Raw genomic sequence first — 23,736 nt, forward strand, 5'->3', positions numbered from 1 at the left:
TTTTATATTTTTTTTCAATGAATAGAGCACTTTTTTTATAATTTATCACAGTTACTTTTCACATTAAGAATGACTAAGTACAACGGAGATGTTGGTTAGCTTCAGCAGCTTCACCAAAACTTTTGCTCAGAATCTCGCTCTTGCAAATTAATAATAAGAGAATCCGAAGCACAAATCATGTACCTTTGCCTAGACAATCATTCCAGAAAATTTCTTCTGGATTATGATCCATGAGTTAAATGAGGCGGATGACTAGTTAGCTTCAGCAGCTTAACCAAAAATATTTGCTTAAATCTCATTCTTTCAAATTAAAATTAACAAGAGAATCACAAACTTCTGCTGCTGGGTCAAACTTTTACATTTCCAATGACCATAATCGCTAAAATGACAAGGTACAAGGATCTGCATGAGGGAAGCTCTCATTCATAGGAGTATTTGTACCAAGATTGTTCTTCATGCACACTATCCATACAAAATCAGCTCAGCAACAAACAAAAACAAGTTCCAGAGGGAAACTGCATCTCCTATGAATTAACTGGTCTTCCACTCAGTTTGGGGAAGGGTTCTTGCTTGCTGAGAACTACCACTTTGCTCTTGTGAGCAAAGTAGCCTTTCATAAGATTCTTGTGAATGAGGATCGCCATTATACACTCAACCTGCAAAATCTTTGTAAGTGACCAATTAAAAATGCAAGAGACAGCATTTAGCTTGTAGCAGTTACCTCATCAATATCCATATCCATCTCAAGCCATTTAAAAGCTTTTACAATAATTTCCAATTTTACTTGGTGTGCCTTGTTTGGATCCTTCTGCTTTTGGATGATATATCTACAAGTGAAGCATCCAACACTTAAAAATGTACATAGAAATGTCCGGGTGAAGCTTAAATTTATATTTATGCAGATTTTAATTCTTACATCTTCTTTGTCAATCTTTGATATACTTGGAGTTCTAGTTTCTCAAGAACAAGATAGACACCAGATCTTAAGAACCTGAAAGATTAAAGGCATAAGCACAAAATTAAAACGCCAGAATTGGATATAAGAAAGGAGGATAACGATTGTAGAAACAATTCAGGATTACCGGTCTTCATGCATTTGGAGGGCATTTCTAAGAAGTCGCAGATCACCAGTACGCAATGCTTGAACTATATCAGCATACTGTAACAATTAAAGAAATATTATAAAAAAATGCATACCAAGTACGGAAGCAAAGAGCAAGGCCAAAAATAAACTTATGTCCGTGGAGTATATGGAAATCCAAATATTGTAGCAAGCATTACATTTCGTGTCATAAATATTTCAAGTACCAATATGAATTAAATTCTTATAGCACAGTTGCTTCAATGAATGCCTTTCTTGCCAACTGGTTTTTGGCTCTTCTCTAAGCTTTCATAACAGTTGGAGACTATCCTAAGAATCTAAAAAGTGCTTGAATGATTGTTCTTAACAAAGTGTCGGACCATCTATCCACCCCCATTATTCATTGACATCAATCTTCATTTCTCTCTAAATTCATTGGAAAACTAACTTGGTTAATTGACATATAAATCACATGACCATTATCCAAAAGAAATCACATAACTTCCTCTCAATTCATGGTGTGAATGGAACCTATTCAAACCCTAGAACAGCTGCCAATGGATCAGAGAGTTGACCCATACTAACCCAGACATAGGCCTGCATTAAATAATTTAGCACAATATACTACGGATTTTTATTACTGTAAAACCTAATTCAAGCATATATGAGTTGCATCATAGTATGATTCACTCAGCTTCATTCATTTTCACCTACTCTATATTCAACATGAACGAAGAGGACCCAGTTGACCCCTACGTAACATATCTACTTCTGCCAGGCCCGTAGCAGCGTACTATCTATACAAGTACTTAGTATTCCTTTGTATGGGTCAACTGAGTTTTGGACGTAACCTATTTTATGGATCATCATAAACAATCAATGTTTAGGATACACTTGACATCAAAAGCGGCTATGCTTAGCCACATATTTGATAATTAACTATACACCTCTGACATGAACTAGTTTTCGTTTGTAATTGTCTAATTTACAGTCTATAACTCAATATCTAGAGTATTTTGTAAAAAGTAGCATAACTGTGAATATTTTCATGTATATGTGTGTGTGTTGGCTACCCCTCTAGAGTGCAGTACTCTAGCTAAAACTAATAGGTGCAAGTTTTATTTCATCAATTTGACCCCACATACACATTCAGCATGGCCCATTAATATGGAGTGCACTTTGAACGAGTAATTTTAACATAAAAATATGATTTTATCAATTGTAAATCTTTTACACATTACGAACGTTGAGTTTTTAAGTCTTAAAAAAAACAGATTATACAATGTGATTGGACTATCTAAAACATGTTTTTGACTAAACAAACTATATGGATCATACCCATAGGGCTTGATTCTCAAAAAAATCAAAGAAAATGTGATGGATCGGGCTGTTTCTACTAGAGGGTACGGCACACTCGAGGGTAGCCAATATTTTCACACACACACAGATTTGATGGGGCATTTAGACGGGACTCTACCAGTGTTTGCCTAGTTCACTATGTCTGCAAGGGTTAAGGACAGCAGCCATCTCAGGGTTCTACAGTCAAAAACCCTAAGTATGTTTCTTGGAAGAAAACTTATCAATCTGTTGTGGCTTTCATTACCGCCACTCTCTCGAAAGAGGTGTTATTGCAGGTTCCTACAGGTGTCTCTGCTAGAGAGTGGTGGTTGAGCCGGCATCGTTGGTTTGAGCAAATATTCACTCCTAAGATTTTATCATCTGAAGGACAAGTTGGAATTCTCCCCCCACCACAGGGGCCTAGACCTGGTAATATTGTTTGTTTCAGATGCGTGGAAAACTTGGCCACACCAGTTCAGATTGCTATTGGAGATACATCCTCACTTATCAGCAACTCATTGTTCCTATTCCGGCTCGTTTTAGTGCCCTTGCTGCTGGAGCTCTTCCCAGTGGTGTCTCTCCTGCAACTGGTGGTGCTCCTTTTTGTAGACCACGAAATAAAGGACCACCTAATGTTGTTTATCCATCCAACAAGGCAGCATGGCTTGCAGAACATTGATACTCTGAGCACCACTTTCAGTCAAATGCATGTTAACTCAAATCCTCATGTGGTTTCTTGCACCAATGTTGTAATGCCCCCAAAATCTTGGACTTGTAACTTTTTAGGAAAATTTTGAAAGCCTTGTAATCATTCTTTTATCAGAGTTTTTAGATAGTAATTCAGCGGAAAATGGTATTTTTGAAATAACAAGTCAACTAACCTTTGGCGCATTATTTGTGAAACCTTTCCTTTACACAACGGATTTGAAACTCCGTACATTCAAAACCAAATAGATTATAAAATGCAGTTTTAAATAATTTAAAGTTTATACAAAAGAGGAATTTTCAAGGAAACCCTTATAAAAAATTACAGAAATGTCCTCAGGAGCAAAACATTAGGAAAATAGTCCCATCTTGATACCATCACGTCATCGTGTTATCGTTTGTCGTATCGACCTAATCATCGCCTGTACCCATAAAACGGGTCAGTTTCATGAAAAACTAGTATGTGCATAAGTATAACAATTTAGAACAAAACTAACACATGCTTTATTTCATACATGATATGTAATTCAGAATATGCAGAAATGAGCATACAGAGCATAATTAGCATAATTCAGAACCCAAACTAATATGTACGTCGTTCCTTTCGCGGTGTGCAAGTCAAAATAAGTAAAGTGAACATGATAACTTTGTTTCGATATTAGTTGTCCTGAGGGTACGTGCAGGAGCGAAATGTAGAAACAACTGAAACTGTCTGGGAGTTTGTTATGCTATGTATTTTTGATATCTCGAACAGCTAGCGGAGTCCGTTCTTAAGGAGACAGTCAGTGACCGAGATAGAATTCCCGAGAAGCATTCGTAGCAAGGGATGCATCCAACTTCTACAGAAGTTTATGGGATCTACCACCTAGGATAATTTTTTGTAGTCTCGTTTCCTAACTCCGATGATTGGGGACGACAAGTCATTTGCCTGAGGGGTGGTTGTTAACAACCTTTCCATCGAAGTTTTTGTACCATCACATCCTCTCCATTGACGAAAACAAGTGATAAATGGGTATGTCAGGTTTTATTTTAACTGACAACCCATTTTACATGCTTTGGACTTTCAAACCAAATCGAGCATCTTACATGTGAAGGCAATGATCATTGTTTATGTGATTTCAACAATGTGCCTTTTGCACGCTTCGAGGTTACCATAAACCTCTCATCCAATCATCGTAGTACTAACATACCGTGCATATCTGATAGTATCGCTACGATGAAAGGGGTATAAGTTTCTCAGAAAGAAACCCCAACTTAATTGTTTCATAAAAGAAACGACGTAACCATTTTAGATTAGTTTGACATGAATTGGTTTTTCAAAACATTTTTATATTATTGTGTACTTTGCACGATACGAGATCATCACGAATCTCTCATCCGTCCAATCATCGTATTACTAACATGTTGTGCATGTCTGATAGTACCACTACGATGAGAGGGGTATAGGTTTCTCAGAAAGAAACCCCAGCTTAATTGTTTCGTGAAAGAAATAGTGTAACCATTTTAGTTTAGTTTGTCATGAATTGGTCTTTCAAAACATTTTTATATCATTGTGCACTTTGCACGATACGAGATCGCCACGAATCTCTCATCCAATTATCGTAGTATCAAACATGCAGTGCATGTCTTGCGATACCACTTATGATAAAAGGGGTATGAGTTTCTCAAAAGAAACCCCAACCAAACACATTCTCATGCTCCCATCCGAAGATATTCAGGTGATGTCGGGTATTAAACCGAAGTTAAAACATTTCCTCCTATCATGCTCTTTGGGAAAAAACTTAGTTGCAATTAGGCAACCCCCAAGTATTAGAAACTTGCTTTTCAAAACTATGCATTTTTTTAATGTTGGATTCTCGCAAGAAAACTCTTTTTCTTTAGCGTTTTTGCGCTCATGCGTAAACCCGTGTCTTTTGTAAAAGCGTAAGCATGATACAGGGTAGGATAGAATACGCACTTGCGTGTCTTACGCAGTTGCATCTATGTATATATATATATATATATTACATAATGTAGGCATGTGCACATTTCAGCGCGACGGCAAAATATAAAGCAAGGCTTGATGCGAGAAACCGCATATTGAGTTAAATAAATGCATAAGCAGTGCACGAGGTACGAAATCTTACCTTAGCTAAATAAATGCATAAGCAGTGCACGAGATATGAAACCGTACCTTGGCTAAATAAATGCGTAAGCAGTGGCCTGTGCACGTGATAGTGCGACGGCAAAGTAAATGACATAAAGCAATGCTCAATATATGAAACCACATATCGAGCTAAATAAATGCGTAAGCAGAAGCTTGCGCACGTAAAAGCATGGCGGCAAAGTAAATGACATAAAGCAATGCTCGATATGTGAAACCACATATCGAGCTAAATAAATGCATAAGCAGAAGCCTCTGCACGTAAAAAGCGTGACGACAAAGTAAATGACAAATGAAAGAGAACAAGCATTGCAAAACTGTGTTCTTGAATTAAATGTGTGTATGTATGTATATATATGTATGTATGTATATATATATATATATAATTACAAGTTTTAAGATTTGTTGATCTATTGTCCTTTGTCAACTTTTCCCTACCTCAAAGAAGGTCGGTTATGCTGACGATTCCTAGCGTAGGTCTTTAAAGGCTTATGCCTTGTTGTGTGTGACGCGTCCGTTGAGCCGATAGGGGGTGCGCTAAAGTATTCGTCGCACTACAGAAATACGAACAAGAGAAATCCTTTTTAAAATTATGCATTTGTGCCAGGTTCGTGTAGCAGGGGCCGAACCCAACCCTGGTTCGGACCGCCTGGCCGAGCCGAGTCCTAAATAAGGGCGAGCCGCGTTGGGACCCGAGGTTAGCCGGACTCGGCTGAGCCTGACTGGCTACAAGCAGGGAGGGGCCGAGTTGGGCTCAGTAAAGACAGAGCTCAACTCGATCGAGTGGGTCAGTTAGGCCTCAACCGAGCTGAGCTCGGTTCTGACCAAAATAAGAAACAGGGAAAGGGGTGGTGGGCTCGGCAGTCATGCCAAGCTTGACCCGAGCCCCAACCTAAGATGGGTCTGACAGGGCTCCTGCCTGCGCAACAAAGAGGGGGCAGGAGCCCCTCCTGTTTGAGAAAACGAAAGAGGGAGGGCAGGAGGGTTGTCCCTCCTACTTGCGAAATCAGAGAGGGGGCAGGAGGGTCGCCCCTTTTGCCTGTGTTGTGCAGTGAGAGGAGGCAGGAGGGTCGGCACCCTCCTACCGGCGCCACCCAGGGAGAACAGAGAGAGGAGCGGGAGGGGCAGTGCCCCTCCCCTGCAAAACGAAAGCAGGGGGTGGGGTGGGCTCCGCTACTAGGCCGAGCCCAACCCAGACTCGCACATAAAAAGGGGGTGGGGTGGGCTCGACTACCCGGCTGAGCTCGACCCTGACCCAGAACTCAAAGGGGTTGGGGTGGGCTCGACTATCAGGCCGAGCCCGATCCACCTGAGAGCAGACTGGAAGTGGGGGGGTGGGCTCAGCCACCAGGCTAAGCCCGGCCCCCGAGAGCAAAGAGGGATCAGAGAGGAGGGGGGGGGGCTCTCCCCTGACTGTAGAGCGCAGTGGGAGGGGGTTGCGCCCCTCCCCCGACCTGAGAGAGTTGGGAGCGGGGAGGGGAACGACGCCCCTCCCCTGCAAGCAGAGCATAGGGGGAGGGGGTTGCGCCCCTCCACCGACCTTAGAGAGTAAAGGAGCAGGGAGGGGAACGACGCCCCTCCCCTACCAACAGAGAGAGAGAGAGCAAGGAAGGGGGTCGCGCCCCTCCCCTGTGAGACTGAAACAGAGAGACGAGGAGAGGGGGACGCCCCCCCCCCCCCCCACACACACACACACAGCAACTCGAGAAGAGGAGGAGACGGAGAGAAAAGGGAACAGGGAGCGGGGAGTGGGACGGCGCCCCTCCCCTGCAACTCGAGGAGACAGAGGGAGATAGACGGGGAGAAGAGAAGAGGGAGGCTCACCTAAGAGGAGGCCAGATGGGGGGGTCGCCGTCGTCGGGTGGCCAAAAAAAAGGGAGAGAGAAGAGAGCGGGGAAGAGGGAGTGAGGGGTTCGAGGAGAGAGAAAAGCATGGGGGAAGTTTCCTCTTTTGCGTAAGAGGAACCCCCCCCCCCCCCGCATGCTTATTTATAAGCACGGGGCAACTCGGGTCTGGATTCGGATCCAAGTCGGGTCTTTTTTTTTTGTAAATACTCGAATTTTATAAAGGTTGCCAGACTAGGAAGCGGAAGCAAAAACAGAAAACGATACGAAAAGCAAAAGCAAGAAGTGATGCATTTTAAAATGTATAGGAAGCAAGAAGCCAGAAAAAAACAATAAAGAATTGAATGGGAATAAAAAAAGAAACGCAAATAAAAACTAAAATAAAAGTGACTTCTTAAATTTCATGATTTTGTGTAAGATTTAATTTTTTAACAAAATCTAAAAATGATGACTGCCAATTTAAAGAAAGCACATGGAAGTGAATGAGAAGGTAGAGAGGAAACACATAAAAAGCATGAAAAGTAAAGTGAGAGAACATATAACAAGAATAGATGAAGTGTGTGGAAAGCATAAAAGAAGCGTGGGAGAATTGAGATTCTCATCAGGTTTCGGAAGCAAGGAGTATTGTGCTTCCGAAGCGAGTTTCTGCGAAGCGAGCTTCCCACCTATCTATGAAGCTTCCAGTAACTCTGTCTTAGACACTTCCTGCTAGTGTTCACAATCCTAAAAACATATTCTTATTAATTTTAAGTGTGTAGATTTAAATATATGTTCACACAAGTATAAGTCGACCGACGGTCGGATAGTATATCGACCCACAACCATATCAAGGTTTACAAGCTCCTTTTGAAAAGAGTAATTGGCTCATTTGGCTTGTCATTAGGATTATTGATCTAGTTGACTTAGTCTTGGAAAATCACACGGCCCTTTAACGTAGCCAATTGGAGGTGGAATCCCCCACCACTGATCAGCCCATTGGAGTTTCTGAAAGGGATACGGGATCTTTAGCCCAATTGGATATCCAATGGGTGGTGGAACCCGCCACTGCTAGTGTTATCAGCCCATTTGAAGTGCGAAGGGATTTTATCAGCCCAACTAAAATTGGGATTTAGTGGCACTTCGGATCTTCGATGGCATTGTGAATTGGATCTTTTAAAAGTGTTTTCTAAAAGTTTAACAAAATGAGAAATGTCAGCCTTTTGAAAAAAAAGTTTCATAAGTGATCATGCATAATTTTATGCATAGTTTTTATATGTTTACATGCATGATTACGTGCGAAAAATGCTTAAAAATGTTTGTTTGTTAGAAGTTTCAGTGATTTCAATCGAATTGTAAATTGAGCAAATGAGAGTCCTCTTTGAGTCTTTTAGCAAAATTAAATAAGATTTTAAAAAATACTTTTTGAAAAAAGAGTATTTTGAAATTTTTTAAAATTATATGGACCCTTTTAGAAATTTCTTCTAAAAACAGGTTTAACCCTAATAATGGGTTATAAATTACAGCATTGAGAGAGAGGGGGCATTTTTTTCTCTTGGGATCCATGCCTCCTCCCCCCCCCCCCTCTCTCTCTGTTACCTCTTCTCTCTCCTCTCTCTCCTCTCTTTCTTCTCCAATCGGCTTCCTCCCTTTTTCTTCTCCCTTCTTCTCCTTTATCTTCTTTTATTCTTGCACTCATCGTCGTCGGTTTCTCGTATCCCCGTCATCAGAGACGGTGGCATGCGTGTGATCGCAACGGAAGACTGTTCTTCTTCTCAACCTCTCCGTCGGAAGCAACTCTCGGGTACGCTTCTTCTCCCCCTTCTCCTTAGATTCATAGCTATTTTATTTTATTTTGTTATGCATACATTTAGATTAACATGCTGAAGTGCTGCATGCAGCTAGTTAGGTTTATTTGCATATAGGTTAGACTCCTAGTTGATTCAGTTTTTCTTATTATTATTTGAAAATAAAGAAAAAAATGTGTATATCTGATTGTTTTGATCGGATCAGCCTACGTTCGGCCAGCCGAATCTCGGTTAGCACCATACCGATCAGGCAGATCTGCTGCCAGCTGCAACCCAACCTGTTTTTTTATTGTGTTTTTTTTTGTCGACTGGCAGCAGATTAAGGGTTGGATGCCAACTCTGATTCAGCCAACACGCTTGACCAGATCATGATCAAGCCTGTCAGCACGCCTGAGGAGGCTCTTTATACTACTAGGCCAGATCGGGGCTAGTTGACCTTGTTGGACCGAACAGGTTTGCCAGTGTTGACCAACCAGATTCACCGATCTGGTCGGCCAGCACAGGCTATATCAGATCCATTTGCAGATTTGATTGGTAACCGACTTGCTACAGCCCAGATCGGTCAGTCACCAGACAGGGCCAGCTTGACCCTGGTATGCCGACTGCTTAATCTAACGTGAGCCTTTCAATTTTTGCTCAATCTGTTGATCGGAGAAAAAAAAAAGAGCATGGCTGAATCTGATTTCTGTGTACTAACTGTTTTCCTTAGTCAGTTTTTGTCATTATTTAACTTAGTGCTTCATTGAATTTCTTTGGCAACCCGTGAGTGAAACTAATTCTTTAGTTCAGATCTTTCATTTCTTTAGATTTAGGTATACATAGGTATTTAGATTTAATTGATATTCTATGCCAACTAACCTGTACTAGATTAGAATCTAGTAGTTTGAGTGTTTTGTTTTGTGTTTTGCAGGAGGGTTCGTATTGAAGGACAAAAGCACAATAGCAAGAGATGTCGTGCACAAATTACGAGAAGAAAGCTAGAGTGCTTAGAAAAGAAGCCCTGCAATTTCTACCTTTCTTTATTTTCATTTTTTTTAGGGCCAGAGGGTCATTTTATTAATTGGGTTGTAATAAGGCCATTTTATTTTTAAGCCCTTTGGAGAGGGTAACTCTTGTAATTAGTTAATTATTCTTTTCTTTTATTGAAAGGCAACAAAATTTGTTTCTGTGGGGTACAAAAGTAATTAAACCCGTTCCCGAACTTCACCGCTTGTGTGAGCCGGTTTTTACAATTTGATGCACGGTTTACAAGGGCACTTTTATTGAAAATTATCTTTTAAAAATACTTTATGGAAAAAGTTGCATCAATAAGTTTGCAAAGTGATTTACCAAGTGTTTTAAAATCAGTTTTATTGTCTTTTACATATGTACAATGTTTTGAAAAGTTGGTTTTATTATTCAAATAAATTGGCAAAAGTGATTTAAAATTTATTATGTTGTCTTTTTCCAAAATGTCTCTTTTTGAAAACCTAAAATACGTAATTATTAAGACTGTAATTAGTGCTTATTGAGTGCATCTCATTAAATGTTATTTTTTTTTCAGAGTGAGAATTTTGATATTAGTAGCAAGAATTTAAAGAGATGCTCACAGGATATTTCAACGAAGATAGAGACAAGGAAGTCAAGCATCTGAACCATGGTGGAAATATTAGTTTGATCTTTTAGAAGATATAATGATTATTTCATGGTTATATCTTGTCTTGTATTGAAGAATCTAATGAAAGTTCGAGTTCATAGATAGAGTTGTTTGAATGCTCTGTATATGTTAATTTTCTTATTGCTTTTGTAAAGTTTTGTCGGGCTATTTAAGACCTGAATAAAGATATGAACCTAAAGTCACACCTAAGATTGGACCAACTACGGACAGGTCAAAAATAACCTTATTCAGAATATTGTTAGATATGAAATGAGAAAACCCAATAAAGGACATAAATGCTCCTGAAAATAATAGAAATGGGAATAAAACTGCCCCTATGCTACATATAATTACAAACATGTACACTAAGACTAGTACACATTTTTATACATAAAGAAACCCTAGTATTCTCATTAGTTCTTCAGCCTTCCATGATGCTCCAATGTAGAAGAAGGAAGAGAAGTGGTAGAAGAGAATTAAGAAGAGTTAGACTCCTCATTGTGCCCCCTTCCTGTATACTTTATTGACACTTTTTACTACAACAAAAGGACAAGTATGTCCCTCTTAAAGGGCTTCATATACAAGTATCAAGAACAAAAAAGTCAAAGCAGTCAAAAAGACTAGTCTTCCAAATATGGACATCAAGGAAAATCCCCTTCAACACGTATATACTACACTTTCAGAGTTATATGCATCAAATACATCAGAAATGAAATTAAGGGTACGTTTGGTTCGATCACATGAGATTCACAACTTAATACACTTTAGAAAGTGAATCTCATTTGAACAGTCAAAAGCAACCAAACAAAACTTTTTTGGCACAGAACCCCAAAAGCAAGCATCATAAAAACTGAGCTGGCACAGAACCCAAAAGTGAGATTTAGAAAGTGAATCTCATTTGTGTAAGATTTCACTTTCTCATGGTTATATTTAGATCACAGACATTTGAGTTTTGAAAGTAAATCTCTTTTGAACAATATTTTCACTTTTCAAAAATGCAACCAATCGTACCCTAAATGACCTATACAAAAGAGAAAACTTAAAACATAAAATAGCAAAAATACTTACCTCAAGCAGATTATACTTCTCCAAAAGCAATTTATTGGGGATTATACCAAGTGACAGTTTTACAGGTATCAGGTACTTTAGTATCAGCCTGCTCCTCAGAGTAGAAAGAACAGAGTGACAATATTAATATCCAATATCAAATCACAAAAGGAATACATAGGACAGTTTCATTTATATGTCTGTGATCTAAATTCCATCAACATCATCGCCTAAATGGCATCTACTACAAGCATGGAATAATTGAATAATACCTTCTATTTGCTTCCTTCTGAGGATGACATTTTGTTAAGGCATACATGAGTTTCTGTTCCGCCTATCAAGAGAAACTAAAATTCATAACTAGGTCACTTGCTTAACATAATGATATTTATTATTAGAACTCAGTGGAGACTCCCTGTAAGAATCATCCATAATATGCATAAAGTTTCCTAATTGTTAAGCAAGCCAGACATTCAAGTTCTTATCTTCAATAATTGCTATCAAATTTATCAATCCCCATTCCAGGAAATGCAGAATTTTTTTGCAAAAATATCTCACAAGAAACTAAGATCACCACTAATATTATTTTTAACTTTGTTTCCCCTTTATCATTTGGTCAAGACAAATATTAGAAAATGAGACATTTGACATGATGAGTTCAAGTATTTACACCTCTAAAGTTTTTATCCCTGAATAAGAAAGCATCCCACCAAGCTTAGTTAATGGTTATTTGAATAACTATGACCAATTGCCAACAAATCATGTATGAAATACCATTTAAATACAAAGACCAATATTCTTACAAATTGTACAAACAAAGAAATTAAATTTATATTTTTATTACAAATAAAGCAAACCACCAACTAATACAACATGTTCAACCTACTGCATATTTTAAGGTTTCTTTTCTTTAAAAAGCAGGTAAAATATCATGACAAAATGAAAATACCACCAAAAACAAATTAAATGCATCATTATTGTAGATATTTACTTAGGAAGATCATCTATATAAATCAAACTTTTTTTTCAAAATTTATCTTTTTCTTCTTCCATTTATCTTCAAGGCCAAGATTGAGACTTTCCAAAGAAAACCAAATCTTTTTCCAATTCTCCTGAGAAGAGGGCCCTGCCATTATCATGAGAACAATATTGGTGATTATGGAATAAAGACAACACTATGTGTGGCTCTAAAACTAAATGATAAGCAAATCCATTATTACGCAATTCTCTTAGGGTATGTTTGTGTGCGGTGGAAGTAGCTGCCATGACGCAATCTGCATGGATCCTTCTGCGGAAAAACAAGTTAGACCCTCCCCCTCCCCCTTCCCCAACCAACGGGAAACATTTCCATTGAAAGGGGGGTGGGGGGATCAGAATTACAAATGGGCTCCTCTTTCCATGGGAAAAGAGGAGCCACCATTTTTATTGCCATAGTGGGCCCCGTAGAAACGCACGGGACCGCTTGCATTTTTCTGGAAAGCCCATATTTTCTGCGGCACGCAAACGCACCCTTAATCCCTTATGAGGGATATACATGGATTATATTAGTGTTTGTATAGTTCAATGCATTATGTATCAATCTTATACAGACCAGATTAGAGATTGACTTCACAACAAAATCACCCACACACAAGGTACAAAACCAACTTTCCCAAGTGAAAGTTAATTTGATAGTCTATAAGTCTGCAAAGACTTGATGGAGACCAAATCCTGAACTGGAAGTGGCAAAAGAAGCTTATTGTTACAAGCACACTATCTCAAATTTCTGAGAAGCTCTCTAAAGATTTTTGAGAATTTCCAGTCATTATCATTGTTACTTACAGAGATGAAATTCTCATTGAAAACTTCCAAACGACCTGTATAATACATGTATGTGACCTACAAAAACAAATCAGAGAAACAGGATGGACTTCACAAATAATCAAATAAATGAAACAAGTAAATAAAATAGAGTACGCTTCCCATAAAACAAATGTGACAAAAAAGAAAAATCAGAAGATACCTTGTCTCTTGTAGGGAACTCTTCGAAATCAAAAATACGAGCAGTCTCAATACTTCTTATCACACTTCTACAGAGGTGGACAGTTCCAAGCTGCAAGAAAAGAAGGAAATCGAATAAATTTTATATTCAGCCTAAATTCACAATGTTCATGAAATTCTCCAACATAAAGTAGAGAACCTTAAATCCGTTAAATAAAAGGCAGATCAAAAAAATACCAACCTTAAAATATATTTTGAACAGCTGGCATGTGACATACAGTGCTCCAACACGTCTGGGATTTTTGCCCTAAAAAAGAAGGCAAATGGAAGTAATGGGGGCGAAAAAAGCAAGAATCTGAATGATTGTCTCATTTCTCCAATAGACAATTAAACGCATTCACATACATGTAGGACAAGGCTAGTCTAGATTATAAAAGATTCACTTGGAATTAGATAAGGTCAATGCCATGCCATCTAACATATCCAACTTTCAATGTTTCCTTCATTCAAACAATCAGATACCGCCTGCTAGTCAGACCCACAATCTTCAATAGAATCACCAAGAGACCACCGATTTACCCATACTAAGAATTGTACCAGCCCCTTAACCCAAGAACAATGCAATGTTTGCAAACGCAAGCAATTGATATCTTAAACAATCATAAATCTGGTCAGATTTCTCAGATTTCTGAACTCTAGACAGATTATCTCCAAATCAAGTATGATTTGATTCTATAACATTCTAAAATCAAAACCTGATAGACCCCCAAATCAGATCAAAGAATGAAACACCTGACCATACACTTGTTCCCCTCCTTGATGATGTCAGCAGTGGTGGGAATCTCGTGACCAGAACGAAGCTCCACCTCCTCCGGAACAAGCTGATGCTTTTCTCCTTCAACCAAGCTCCAATACCATCTCACAAAAGCATGGAATTAGGGCAACCACAAAGAGGAAGAATAGAGAGAGGAAATATGAAACTTCATTTGGTTTGGAAGAATGGAAGATACAACATATATGGGGGACGACCCCTTTGGTTACACTAACAACAAAAATGATTAACTACAACCTTTAAATCTATGTTACAAAAATACCCTTTACGAATAAACATATATACACTTAGAGAGGGTATTACATAAGCTTGTCAAATGGGAATTACATTCCTTAACAATAGGAAGCACTAAAACACAGTCAAATAGGTTGACCATTAAAGTCTTTTCTGTCTTCTTTCATATTCTGGATTCTAGAGGCAATAGAATGTGTAATCCTGGGCATTTTCCAGAAACTGACTTTGACATCTATATAAGATTTAAATAGAGAGTAATAGGGCATGACTGGTTTGCTTCATTCCCTTCTCCTTTCTTTCTATTATTTCTATCCCTCTTTAACTCTCGTTCTCATCTATACTTCATCTCTTACATTCTTCTTCAATTTACCACAGCACATCCATTCAACCTCACACAGACACAGTCATCACAGCACTGAGAAAACAATGTTATACTTTGTAAGAAGATGAGATCAACGACCAAATCTCCAAATCATACACCCAAAAGACTTCTCATAAGAACCATGAATGGTTCATAAACAAATATCCACAAGAACCACTAGGGTTCATACAATATACCTGAAAAAGGGTGTGCAAAGCAAAATAGAAAAATATATTTTCATTCAAATGGGAAAAACTCCCTCAAAAATAATGCTTTACAAGGGGGATCAAACCCCATATTTATACTACACAAGAGGGGCTTTAGAGGGAGTCGTTGGGCTCCCAACGGCTCCAAATAGAGTCGTTGGGCTCCCAACGGCTCCAAATAGAGCCGTTGGGAGTCCAATGACTCTCTTAGTACATTGCTTTTTGACATTGGTCAAAAAGCAATAATGTCTAAAAAGGTCCAAAAACAAAAATAATGTCTAACCTAATTAGATTTTAACCTAACCTAACTAGAATACATAACTAGGCTAAAAAGACAAAAAAAAATTACATATGAGATTACATATTTTAACACTCCCCCTCAAACTTACGGTTGGATAACCGAAAGTTTGTTTAAGAGAAAGTGAAATCGAGGAGCAACGAGAGGCTTGGTAAAGAAATTTGCCAATTGGTATTCTGAGGAAACATAAGGAAGAGATCAATGATGCCATGTAGAAATTCTTCTTGTACGTAGTGACAATCCATCTCAATATGCTTGGTACGTTTATGGAATGTCCGGTTGCTGGCAATATAAATAGAACTTTTGTTGTCGCAACATAGTTTTGTTACTCATGTGCTTTCAACACCCATGTCATGAAGCAAGTGCCTTAGATTCGACTTCAGTTAACGAGAGAGAGACTTTTTGTTGATTCTTGCACCTCCATGAAATCAATAATTCTCCTAAAAACACACAAAAGTCAGTAGTTGAGTGTCGATCATTGGGATCACTTCCCCAATCTGCATCAGTATAAGCAGTTAATTCTAAGGAAGAAAAAGCAGATAGAAAAAGTCCTCTAACAATAGAGTTTTTAATATATCGAATAATGCATAAAACAACTCTCATAAGAACAATGGTAGGAGTGTGTTGAAATTGACTTGTTGTGTGGACCAGAGTTACCGGAAGCGCCCCTATAGTAGGGGAAGTGCGCTTCCCCGATATGTGCTTCGAAAGCGCGAAACATCGTGCTTCCGAAGCACGTGGGGAAGCGTCCCTTTTTTTGGGAAGCGTGCTTCTCTCTTTTTCCTTTTTATTTTTTATTTTTTTCCTTCTTTTTTCACTTCTCCCTCGCTTCCTAGGTCACTTCCGAGATGGTTCATGACTCGCTTCTAAGTAGTCCCACGCTTCCCGCTTCCTAAATTTTTGAAAGTGCCTCGCTTCCACTTCCTCGACTGGCAACCATGGTGTGGAGAGCATGCACAATGTCGGGTCTTGTAATAGAGAGATAAAACAGTGCCCCGACAAGTTGTCTGTAAGTCGTAGGATTTTCAAGTGGCTCTCCATCATTAATCTTCATTTTGATGTTCACCACTTCAGGAATGTCAACCTATTTTTCATCTGAGATATCAGACCTGTCAACAATATCTAGGGCAAATTTAGACTGAGTTAACAAATAGCCTCTAGAAGAATAAGCAACTTCTATACTAAAAAAAAAATTTAAGAAACTCAAATCACTCATTTCAAAATGTGTTTTGAAAATTTTTTTGATGTTGTCAACTCTCTGCTTATCACTTTCAATGATGATCATGTTGTCAACATAGAAAAGAAGAATGATAATACCTGCATTAGAATTCTTAACAAACAAAGTTGTGTCGGTAAGACAAGATTGAAACCCAAAGTCGGTCATAACTTCACTAAATTTAGCATACCAAACTTTTGGAGCTTGCTTAAGCTCATATAAAGCCTTATTTAATCGAAGAGTGTTTCCTTTTGGAATATTGATGCTCGATGGTGGTTCCATATATACTTTTTCATTTAGATTCCTATTAAAAATGCATTTTTAACATCCATTTGATATATATGTCATTTCTTTGATGATGCTAGAACTATTGGGATCCTAATTGTGGTCATTCTAGCAACAGGAGCAAAGGTCTCTTCATAGTCTATTCCATATTCTTGAGAACAGTCTTTGGCAACTAATCGGGCTTTAAACCTTTCAAGAGTGTCGTCATTCTTGGTTTTAACTTTATACACCCATCGACAACCTATAGGCTTTTTGCCCAATGGAAGATCTTGAATAGTCCAAGTATTTGCTTTTTCCAAAGCTCTTAATTTTATTGTCATTGCTTTGGCCCATTCGGATTGTTCTTTGGCTTTAGCTGCATCATAGTTAGAAGGTTCTATATAGGAGTGTATTAAAGCAATGTAGGCTTGATATTTTGGTGAAAAAGACTCATATGACATGAATTTTTAGGGAGCTTTAGACACTCTAGATGACTTCCTAGTGGATACTTGTTCCTGTCCTTTAGTATATTTTTCGAGAGCACATGGTTTCTCAAAATCAGCTCGCCTAGAATATTGAATACAATCTGGATAATCACTAAATGATTTTGTATTTGTCATATCAAGTTGCTCTTCTTGGCTCTTATCTATATCATCTTCAGCAATTTTTGGAACTAGGTCCAAAAGAAAAGAATATTCATCCATTTTCTTAGAATTCACACTTTCAAAAAAACTTTCTTTTTCTAAGGACATATTCCTTGAAACATATAATTTTTTGATTTTGAGATCAGAACATCTATAGCTTTTTTAATGACTTGCATATCCTAAAAAGGCACACAGAATAGCACGAGAGGAGAGTTTGTCATTTTTGTTTGAGAAAACAAAACATTTGCACCCAAAAACTCTTAATCTAGAGTAATCTAGGATTTTAGTTTTGGTTTTTAAAGAACAAGTTGTCCATGGTACAAGACCATGCACAACTTGAGGGAAGGTGATAAGATGTGACTGGATCTGGATTGGATCCAAATCCAGATCCATCTGATATTATAATTGTGTCTTGTTATATTTTACATGTGTAATGGCATGCTTGTAATTTGCTTGCATTTTAATAGCTTTTAAGCCTAATGTGTATCAGGTTATATATAAAAAGGATTAGGGCATGCCTCTTTGTGTGGATGTAGATTTCATAGCATCTCTCTCTCTTTCTCCTTCTCTCTATTTTGTGCTGAAAGAAGATTGTGGTGGCTTCCAGATATCTGATACTCAAAATATTTTCATTAACTACTCTTTATGTGCCAACTAATATAAATGAGAAGTCAACCGCTAAAATCAAAATAAACAAATTACTCATACATATAAGAAATTAGATAAATTATCCTTCGGTAAGATGTAAATCAGAGTCATATTAGCCAAGAGTTCTTGAAATCAATTCCCACAAGCGCTCATGTTAACCAAACAAGAGAATACATTGGGGTGTTTTTCACGAATCTGACACTATAAATGTGTTCAGCATGATTGATTTGCTAGAACAGGACACTTCGATCATGTTTTTTTATGAAAAACATGAATTTTTTAGCTTGAATATTTATAAAAATTGTAGAAAGTATACTTTCAAAACTTGTAAAAACCTAACCACATGTCGGAATCCAAGGATCCAAGAGTCCATTCCTATAAAATCAAGTATTTAGAACATATTTGTGTGCTCAGAATTAAGAAAAACATGAAAAAAACCCTTCAGAAGACCAGTAGGTACGGATCAAAGTAGGTAGTATATATATGTATATATATACAATAAAGAAATCCAAGATTCCTAGTTATATCGGCCTCTAGAAGTTAAATTTTTTCTATATATGACCTGGAGCATTGTTTTTCTCAGAATTACCGAAAGCTTCTTAGATAGGTGGTAAACTCGCTTCGGAAGCGCGATAATGCTTGCTTCCAAAACTTGATGGGAATCTCGATTCTCACACGCTTCTCCTATGCTTTCCAAACACTTCATCTGTTCTTATATGTTTTGTCACTCTACTTTTCATGTTTTTATGTGTTTTCTCTCACGCTTCTCACCCACTTCCATGTGTTTTCTCTAAATTGGCAATCATCATTTTTAGATATTGTTAAAAATTTAATTTTTACACTAAAAAATAATGAAATTTAAAAACAGTCACTTATTTTAGTTTTTATTTGTGTTTCATTTTGATTCCCATTCAATTCTTATATTGTTTTTTTTATCCCTCGCTTCTTGCTTCCCATACATTTTAAAATGCATCGCTTCTCGCTTCCCGTATCATTTTGCATTTCCACTTCGTAGTCTTGCAACCTTGGTTTTTCTACATAGCAACTTTAGAGAATCACTAATAAAGACATAAGCCAATATTTGATGACCTATGCAAGTAAAACTCTCCATCTATAAGACCATGAAAATCATCACACTATTCACTGTTAAGATGGCAACAGAAAAATGACCAATAACCCAAAAAGGCTTAAACAATGCATCATCCTACAACCTGTCAATTTTCAATGCTTTCTCTGAACGTACTGCATGATGATACATCAACGACTTCAATAGGCAGAAACAGCCCCTCAAAATAAAATAAGACAATGCAACATGTGAAACATGAATTTTCTTGAATCATATAACAAGATTAAGCTGCTAAATTATTGATGGTATTGGATCCCAACTATAAATTACTGACCAGAAAACAGAAAAAGGCCAAGAACTAATCCTTCATCACATTTGGCAAAGAGAAAAACATAAGTATCAAAAGGGAAATAAGGATTAGAACCATACAGCAAGTGCACCAAATACTTTCATTAGAAATGAGCCGGCTGCCTTCAACTTATCAGGGTTCTTCCCAATCGCAACCAACTCTTTATCAGCCTACAACCATTCAACTTGAACCTTAAACTAAAAACTCAAGTTCGTAATGAACTGTCTATCAGCCTATAACAATTCAACTTCAAATGAAACAAAACCCAAATTCCCACAACACAAGAAATCAAACAGAAAACAATTAACAAAACTCAATTTCACCTGTTCAGCAAGTCCTCGTATATCATACACTACGGAATACAATGCTTCCAAGGCCCATGAAGATTCCCAATTCCGAAAGTCCTGCAGAAAGGCACTGTAAATTCAAAGTTAATCAAAACCAATAAAAGGATTAACAAGAATTCTTCAGAATGCAGCTACCCTTACTTTGCTGACTTCTCGAATGCGTTATAGGCATCGACAAACTGAACGTTCCGGAAGTTCTGCAAACACCGCAGATGAGGCACCAGAATCTCGCTGAACTGCGCATACTTGTCGTTCTGCCTGATCAATCTGCTCGCATCCTTGTTCCAGAAAATGATAAGTAAAAGACGGAAATTGATTGGTGATCACAATAAGCAAAAAAATGGGGCTTGGAAATGTGATCTAGAGTAGAAATGCCCTTTTATTTTTATTTTTACTAGAGAAGAACAGGTTCTAGACAAATATATACGTGATGGATGTACCTGGAAGACGTTGAGAGCATCGGCTAGAGAGAGAAAGTTGAATGAGAGAGAGAGAAGAGCCCTAAGGGAGGGGCCGTCCTGATTGGTGATGGCATCACAAAAGCGATTGAGGTATTGCGTTATCCTCCTGTGACTCTCCCCCACACTCAAGTACGCCATTCTCCCCCCTCTCGCTCGTTCTTCGTCCCTTTTCCCATCCCTCTTATTGTTTCCGTCTCCCGGACTCATTTCGGGTTTGGACGTGGTTGCTCAGGTTTCAATGGATCTGGACGGTCTTTTGACACAGTTGGGTCTGGATATTTAGTCCATCCCAGGAAATGAAAAGGGTCATGATTGGACCGGTCGGCTACCATTGGATCCAGCTCCGATTTTGCTTTAGGTTATGACAGCTGGATCTGTTTCTCGTCGCATTAAACCTAATCCGTTACTTGTTTCGGCGAAATTGAACTAAACGCAAGGTCTTCACATTTAGTTCGTACAAACCAAAGCGTATCAATCCTAAACTTTAAAAAATGTATAAAAAGAAATAAAATACAAATACAAATGGGAATCAAGTCTCACCTCGAACTTAAATAGTAATTTCTATAATGTTGACGAGCGCGGAAAAGCATGGGTGGCACTTTGGTTAAGCTCGAGCTTCAAAGGAGATGAGACTAGGCTCATCTGGACCCTAGGCTGAATCAACTAGGTTGGGAGGACTATGTCAATTAGGTCTTCTTGAGATTTGTGTAGAGTAACGACACGAATTCTAACTTTTTCAGATTCTTTAAACAGGGGAGAATGTATCCTTTGTATAGGTTTTTAGGTGGATCCAGATATGTTTTCTGCATATCCGGGATTCATTAAGATAAATGGCTCTTAGATGGTTGGTTTTGAATACATGATTGAGATTTAGATAAGGGTTTGTTGTCTTAGATGAGCTTTTTGGTTTAAGAAAAGGAGTTTTGAGAATGGGTGGCTTTCCATTATGAATTTGGAAGGTAAATCCTACCAAAAGCACACAAAATGGTGGTTGATGACGAGTTGGCATTGAGGTACACTAACGACAAGTTACGCTAACAACAATTAGCATTAATGACAACTTGAATGCTAATGACAAATTAGGTTGTCATTAGGGCTAGGCCGCAACGACAATTGGCGACTCAAGGCTGCCAAGGTGACAATTAGCAAGGCTCTGACGATAACTTAGGGTGTCGTCAGGAGAGGATACATCATATCTTCGAAATAAAAGTTCTGATGACACATCAAGGGCTCTGACGATACTTCATGAATGGTGACGGTAGCAAAGAATAGGTGACGACAATTCAAGATGTTCTTATGACACTATAACTTATCGTTAGAGACTAAATAATTGTTTTTGTCATAACTTTTGATTCTGATTGGGGTGATTTTTAGCTTGTTGGGAAGATGAGAACCTCATCTTCTTTTTTTTTTGTCAAAAGTACTAAAAGAGGTAGCTTTGGGGGCTAAAAATCAAATTGAATATATCTTTACTTGGGAAAAAGATGGAATTTTATACGTAAGATATCTCGGTCAAAAACTGGGTGTCTAAAGAAGGAGGTAATTGCAAGAACCATTCCATTGATTTTTAAAGGAGCATTATTCCAAAGTTTTTTGAAGGAGCTTCATTCCAACTGTAACACCTGCGATTTTGATGTATTTTTACTTTTAAATTCAAGCAAAATTCAATTTAAATTTAGGTTAAATTCAAGCAAAATTCAAGAGTTTAAGTTGAACTAGGACTTTAGTTAGATTCGTTAAGAGCCGTAGATATCGTATGAGATATGACTTAACGATTTTGGATTTTGGTTGGTTCAAAAAATGCAGTTTCTTGGTTTTCTTAAAATTTTTGAATTTTCTTGATTTTGAATTATTATGAAATTAAGTCTAAAGTTACGAAGAACATTGCAAGCATAATTGTAAAATTTAAAATATGTAGACTAAACAAGAAAGTAAATGATTTTAATATTTTTAAATTATGGATATTGGATTTATATACAAATCCTAGCATTCGGATTTAGATTAAATATGGATTTGGACCTTAAATTAGATAGTTGATTTAACTAATTGTATTTTGATCTAACCTAATTAGGTTGGATATAATCCATGATATTTGGATCTAATTATGGATTGGATTGGATATAACTTAGGATATTTGGATCGAATCTCATTGGATTTGACCTATAGTGTCGGACACTCTAAACAATGTCATTATTGTTTCGAAAGAAATTTTGGCCAATTGGTGGCTCACCTGTCAAATTGGAGTCGACCTTAACATTTCTCATTTCAAGGGCATCAAAATTGACTATCTACACGCCCAAATTGGTGCTGATTTGAGCATTTTATGATTAACCAAAATGCATGCCTAGTTGTAGGTTAAAAATCAATTTTTTCGGTGTCAACTATATTTTTTTATCAATACATGCGCATATGATTAAATCTAAGACCACCACGATGATCTATGTTTTGAGGGCATTGACACTTCTTGAGCCTCCAGTCGTCGATGTAGGAGGTTGGGATTGTCAATTTATCCTAAGTTGATTATTAGGCTCTGTAGAGTAGAAATCGATTTGGCCCAAGACCACTGAGAGCATACTCCTATTGTTTTATGTTTTGTTTGAGGAAGACATGAGGGTCAACCCCTATTCCTGGGGGGCAACTCTTGAGTTGTGTTTGTTGACCCGTGGTAGTCTGGGTCGACACTTGCTAAGCAAGAGTCGACTCCTGGTTTTATGAGGGCCGACTTAGGGGTACCGAATGTATGATTTTGTTTGATGTTTTGGTTGAGTTTTCTTAAATGAAAAAACTATGTTTTTAGCTTGACAGTTTAATGAAAATGGTGTGATTAAAAAATCTTGATTTTGATTAGAAGTTTTGCTAAACTTAAGTTGTTGGAAATGTTTTTCATGTTATTTGAAGGTCGTAGACTTACGTATACTTTGAAAATAAAAGTTTTTTATAATCTAAAAAGTTTCAGATTTGGTTTATTATTTAGAACCACTTCTAAAGCTTTGACTAATTAAAAACTAAGTATGCATTATCAAAGTTTTTAAAATCTATATTTGCATATTTAAGTATGTTTTATCAAAGTGTCTAAAATATGTAATTGTAGACTTTGTATGCTTTATAAAAGTCTCTGGAATGCATATTTGGTTATAGTATGTGATTTAGAAATGTTTTTGGAAACTCAGAATCTTTACAAGTTTGATATATTCTTTGTGAACATTTTTTTGGAAAGTTGGATAGTTGTAGATTATAGATTCTTATAAATGA

At 37.5% G+C, this 23,736-nt stretch overlaps 1 protein-coding gene across 2 annotated transcripts; it reads right to left on the reverse strand.

Moving 5' to 3' along the window:
- Nucleotides 1–283: 283 nt before the first annotated feature.
- EER5 (proteasome family protein) lies at nt 284–20,635 on the reverse strand. Of its 2 annotated transcripts, none has more exons than XM_090015954.1 (13): nt 20,464–20,635; nt 20,165–20,290; nt 20,000–20,093; nt 19,757–19,846; nt 13,800–13,865; nt 13,581–13,670; nt 13,400–13,456; nt 11,851–11,912; nt 11,600–11,687; nt 1,083–1,159; nt 917–991; nt 722–827; nt 284–656 (listed from the first exon to the last, which is right to left on the reverse strand). In XM_090015954.1, the coding sequence occupies exons 1-13, from the start codon at nt 20,481–20,483 to the stop codon at nt 525–527; spliced, it is 1,083 nt and encodes a 360-aa protein (XP_089872080.1). In that variant the 5' UTR covers nt 20,484–20,635; the 3' UTR covers nt 284–524. The 2 variants fall into 2 exon arrangements, with proteins under 2 accessions (XP_089872080.1, XP_089872079.1); XM_090015953.1 differs by having other exon boundaries at nt 20,165–20,301; nt 20,464–20,633.
- Between the last annotated feature and the right edge of the window lie 3,101 nt (nt 20,636–23,736).

Source organism: Nuphar pumila, chromosome 8, assembly GCF_984573655.1.
Source record: "Nuphar pumila chromosome 8, dmNupPumi1.hap1.1, whole genome shotgun sequence".
NCBI lineage: Eukaryota > Viridiplantae > Streptophyta > Magnoliopsida > Nymphaeales > Nymphaeaceae > Nuphar > Nuphar pumila.

Excerpts from the sequence above, each read along its gene's own strand:
- EER5 (XM_090015953.1), bottom strand. The coding sequence starts at position 20,622 with ATGGCGTACTTGAGTGTGGGGGAGAGTCACAGGAGGATAACGCAATAC. Across the intron at positions 19,847-19,999 it reads TACGAGGACTTGCTGAACAG|GCTGATAAAGAGTTGGTTGC; the intron begins GTGAAATTGAGT and ends GAATGGTTGTAG. Across the intron at positions 992-1,082 it reads CTCCAAATGCATGAAGACCG|GTTCTTAAGATCTGGTGTCT; the intron begins GTAATCCTGAAT and ends TTAATCTTTCAG.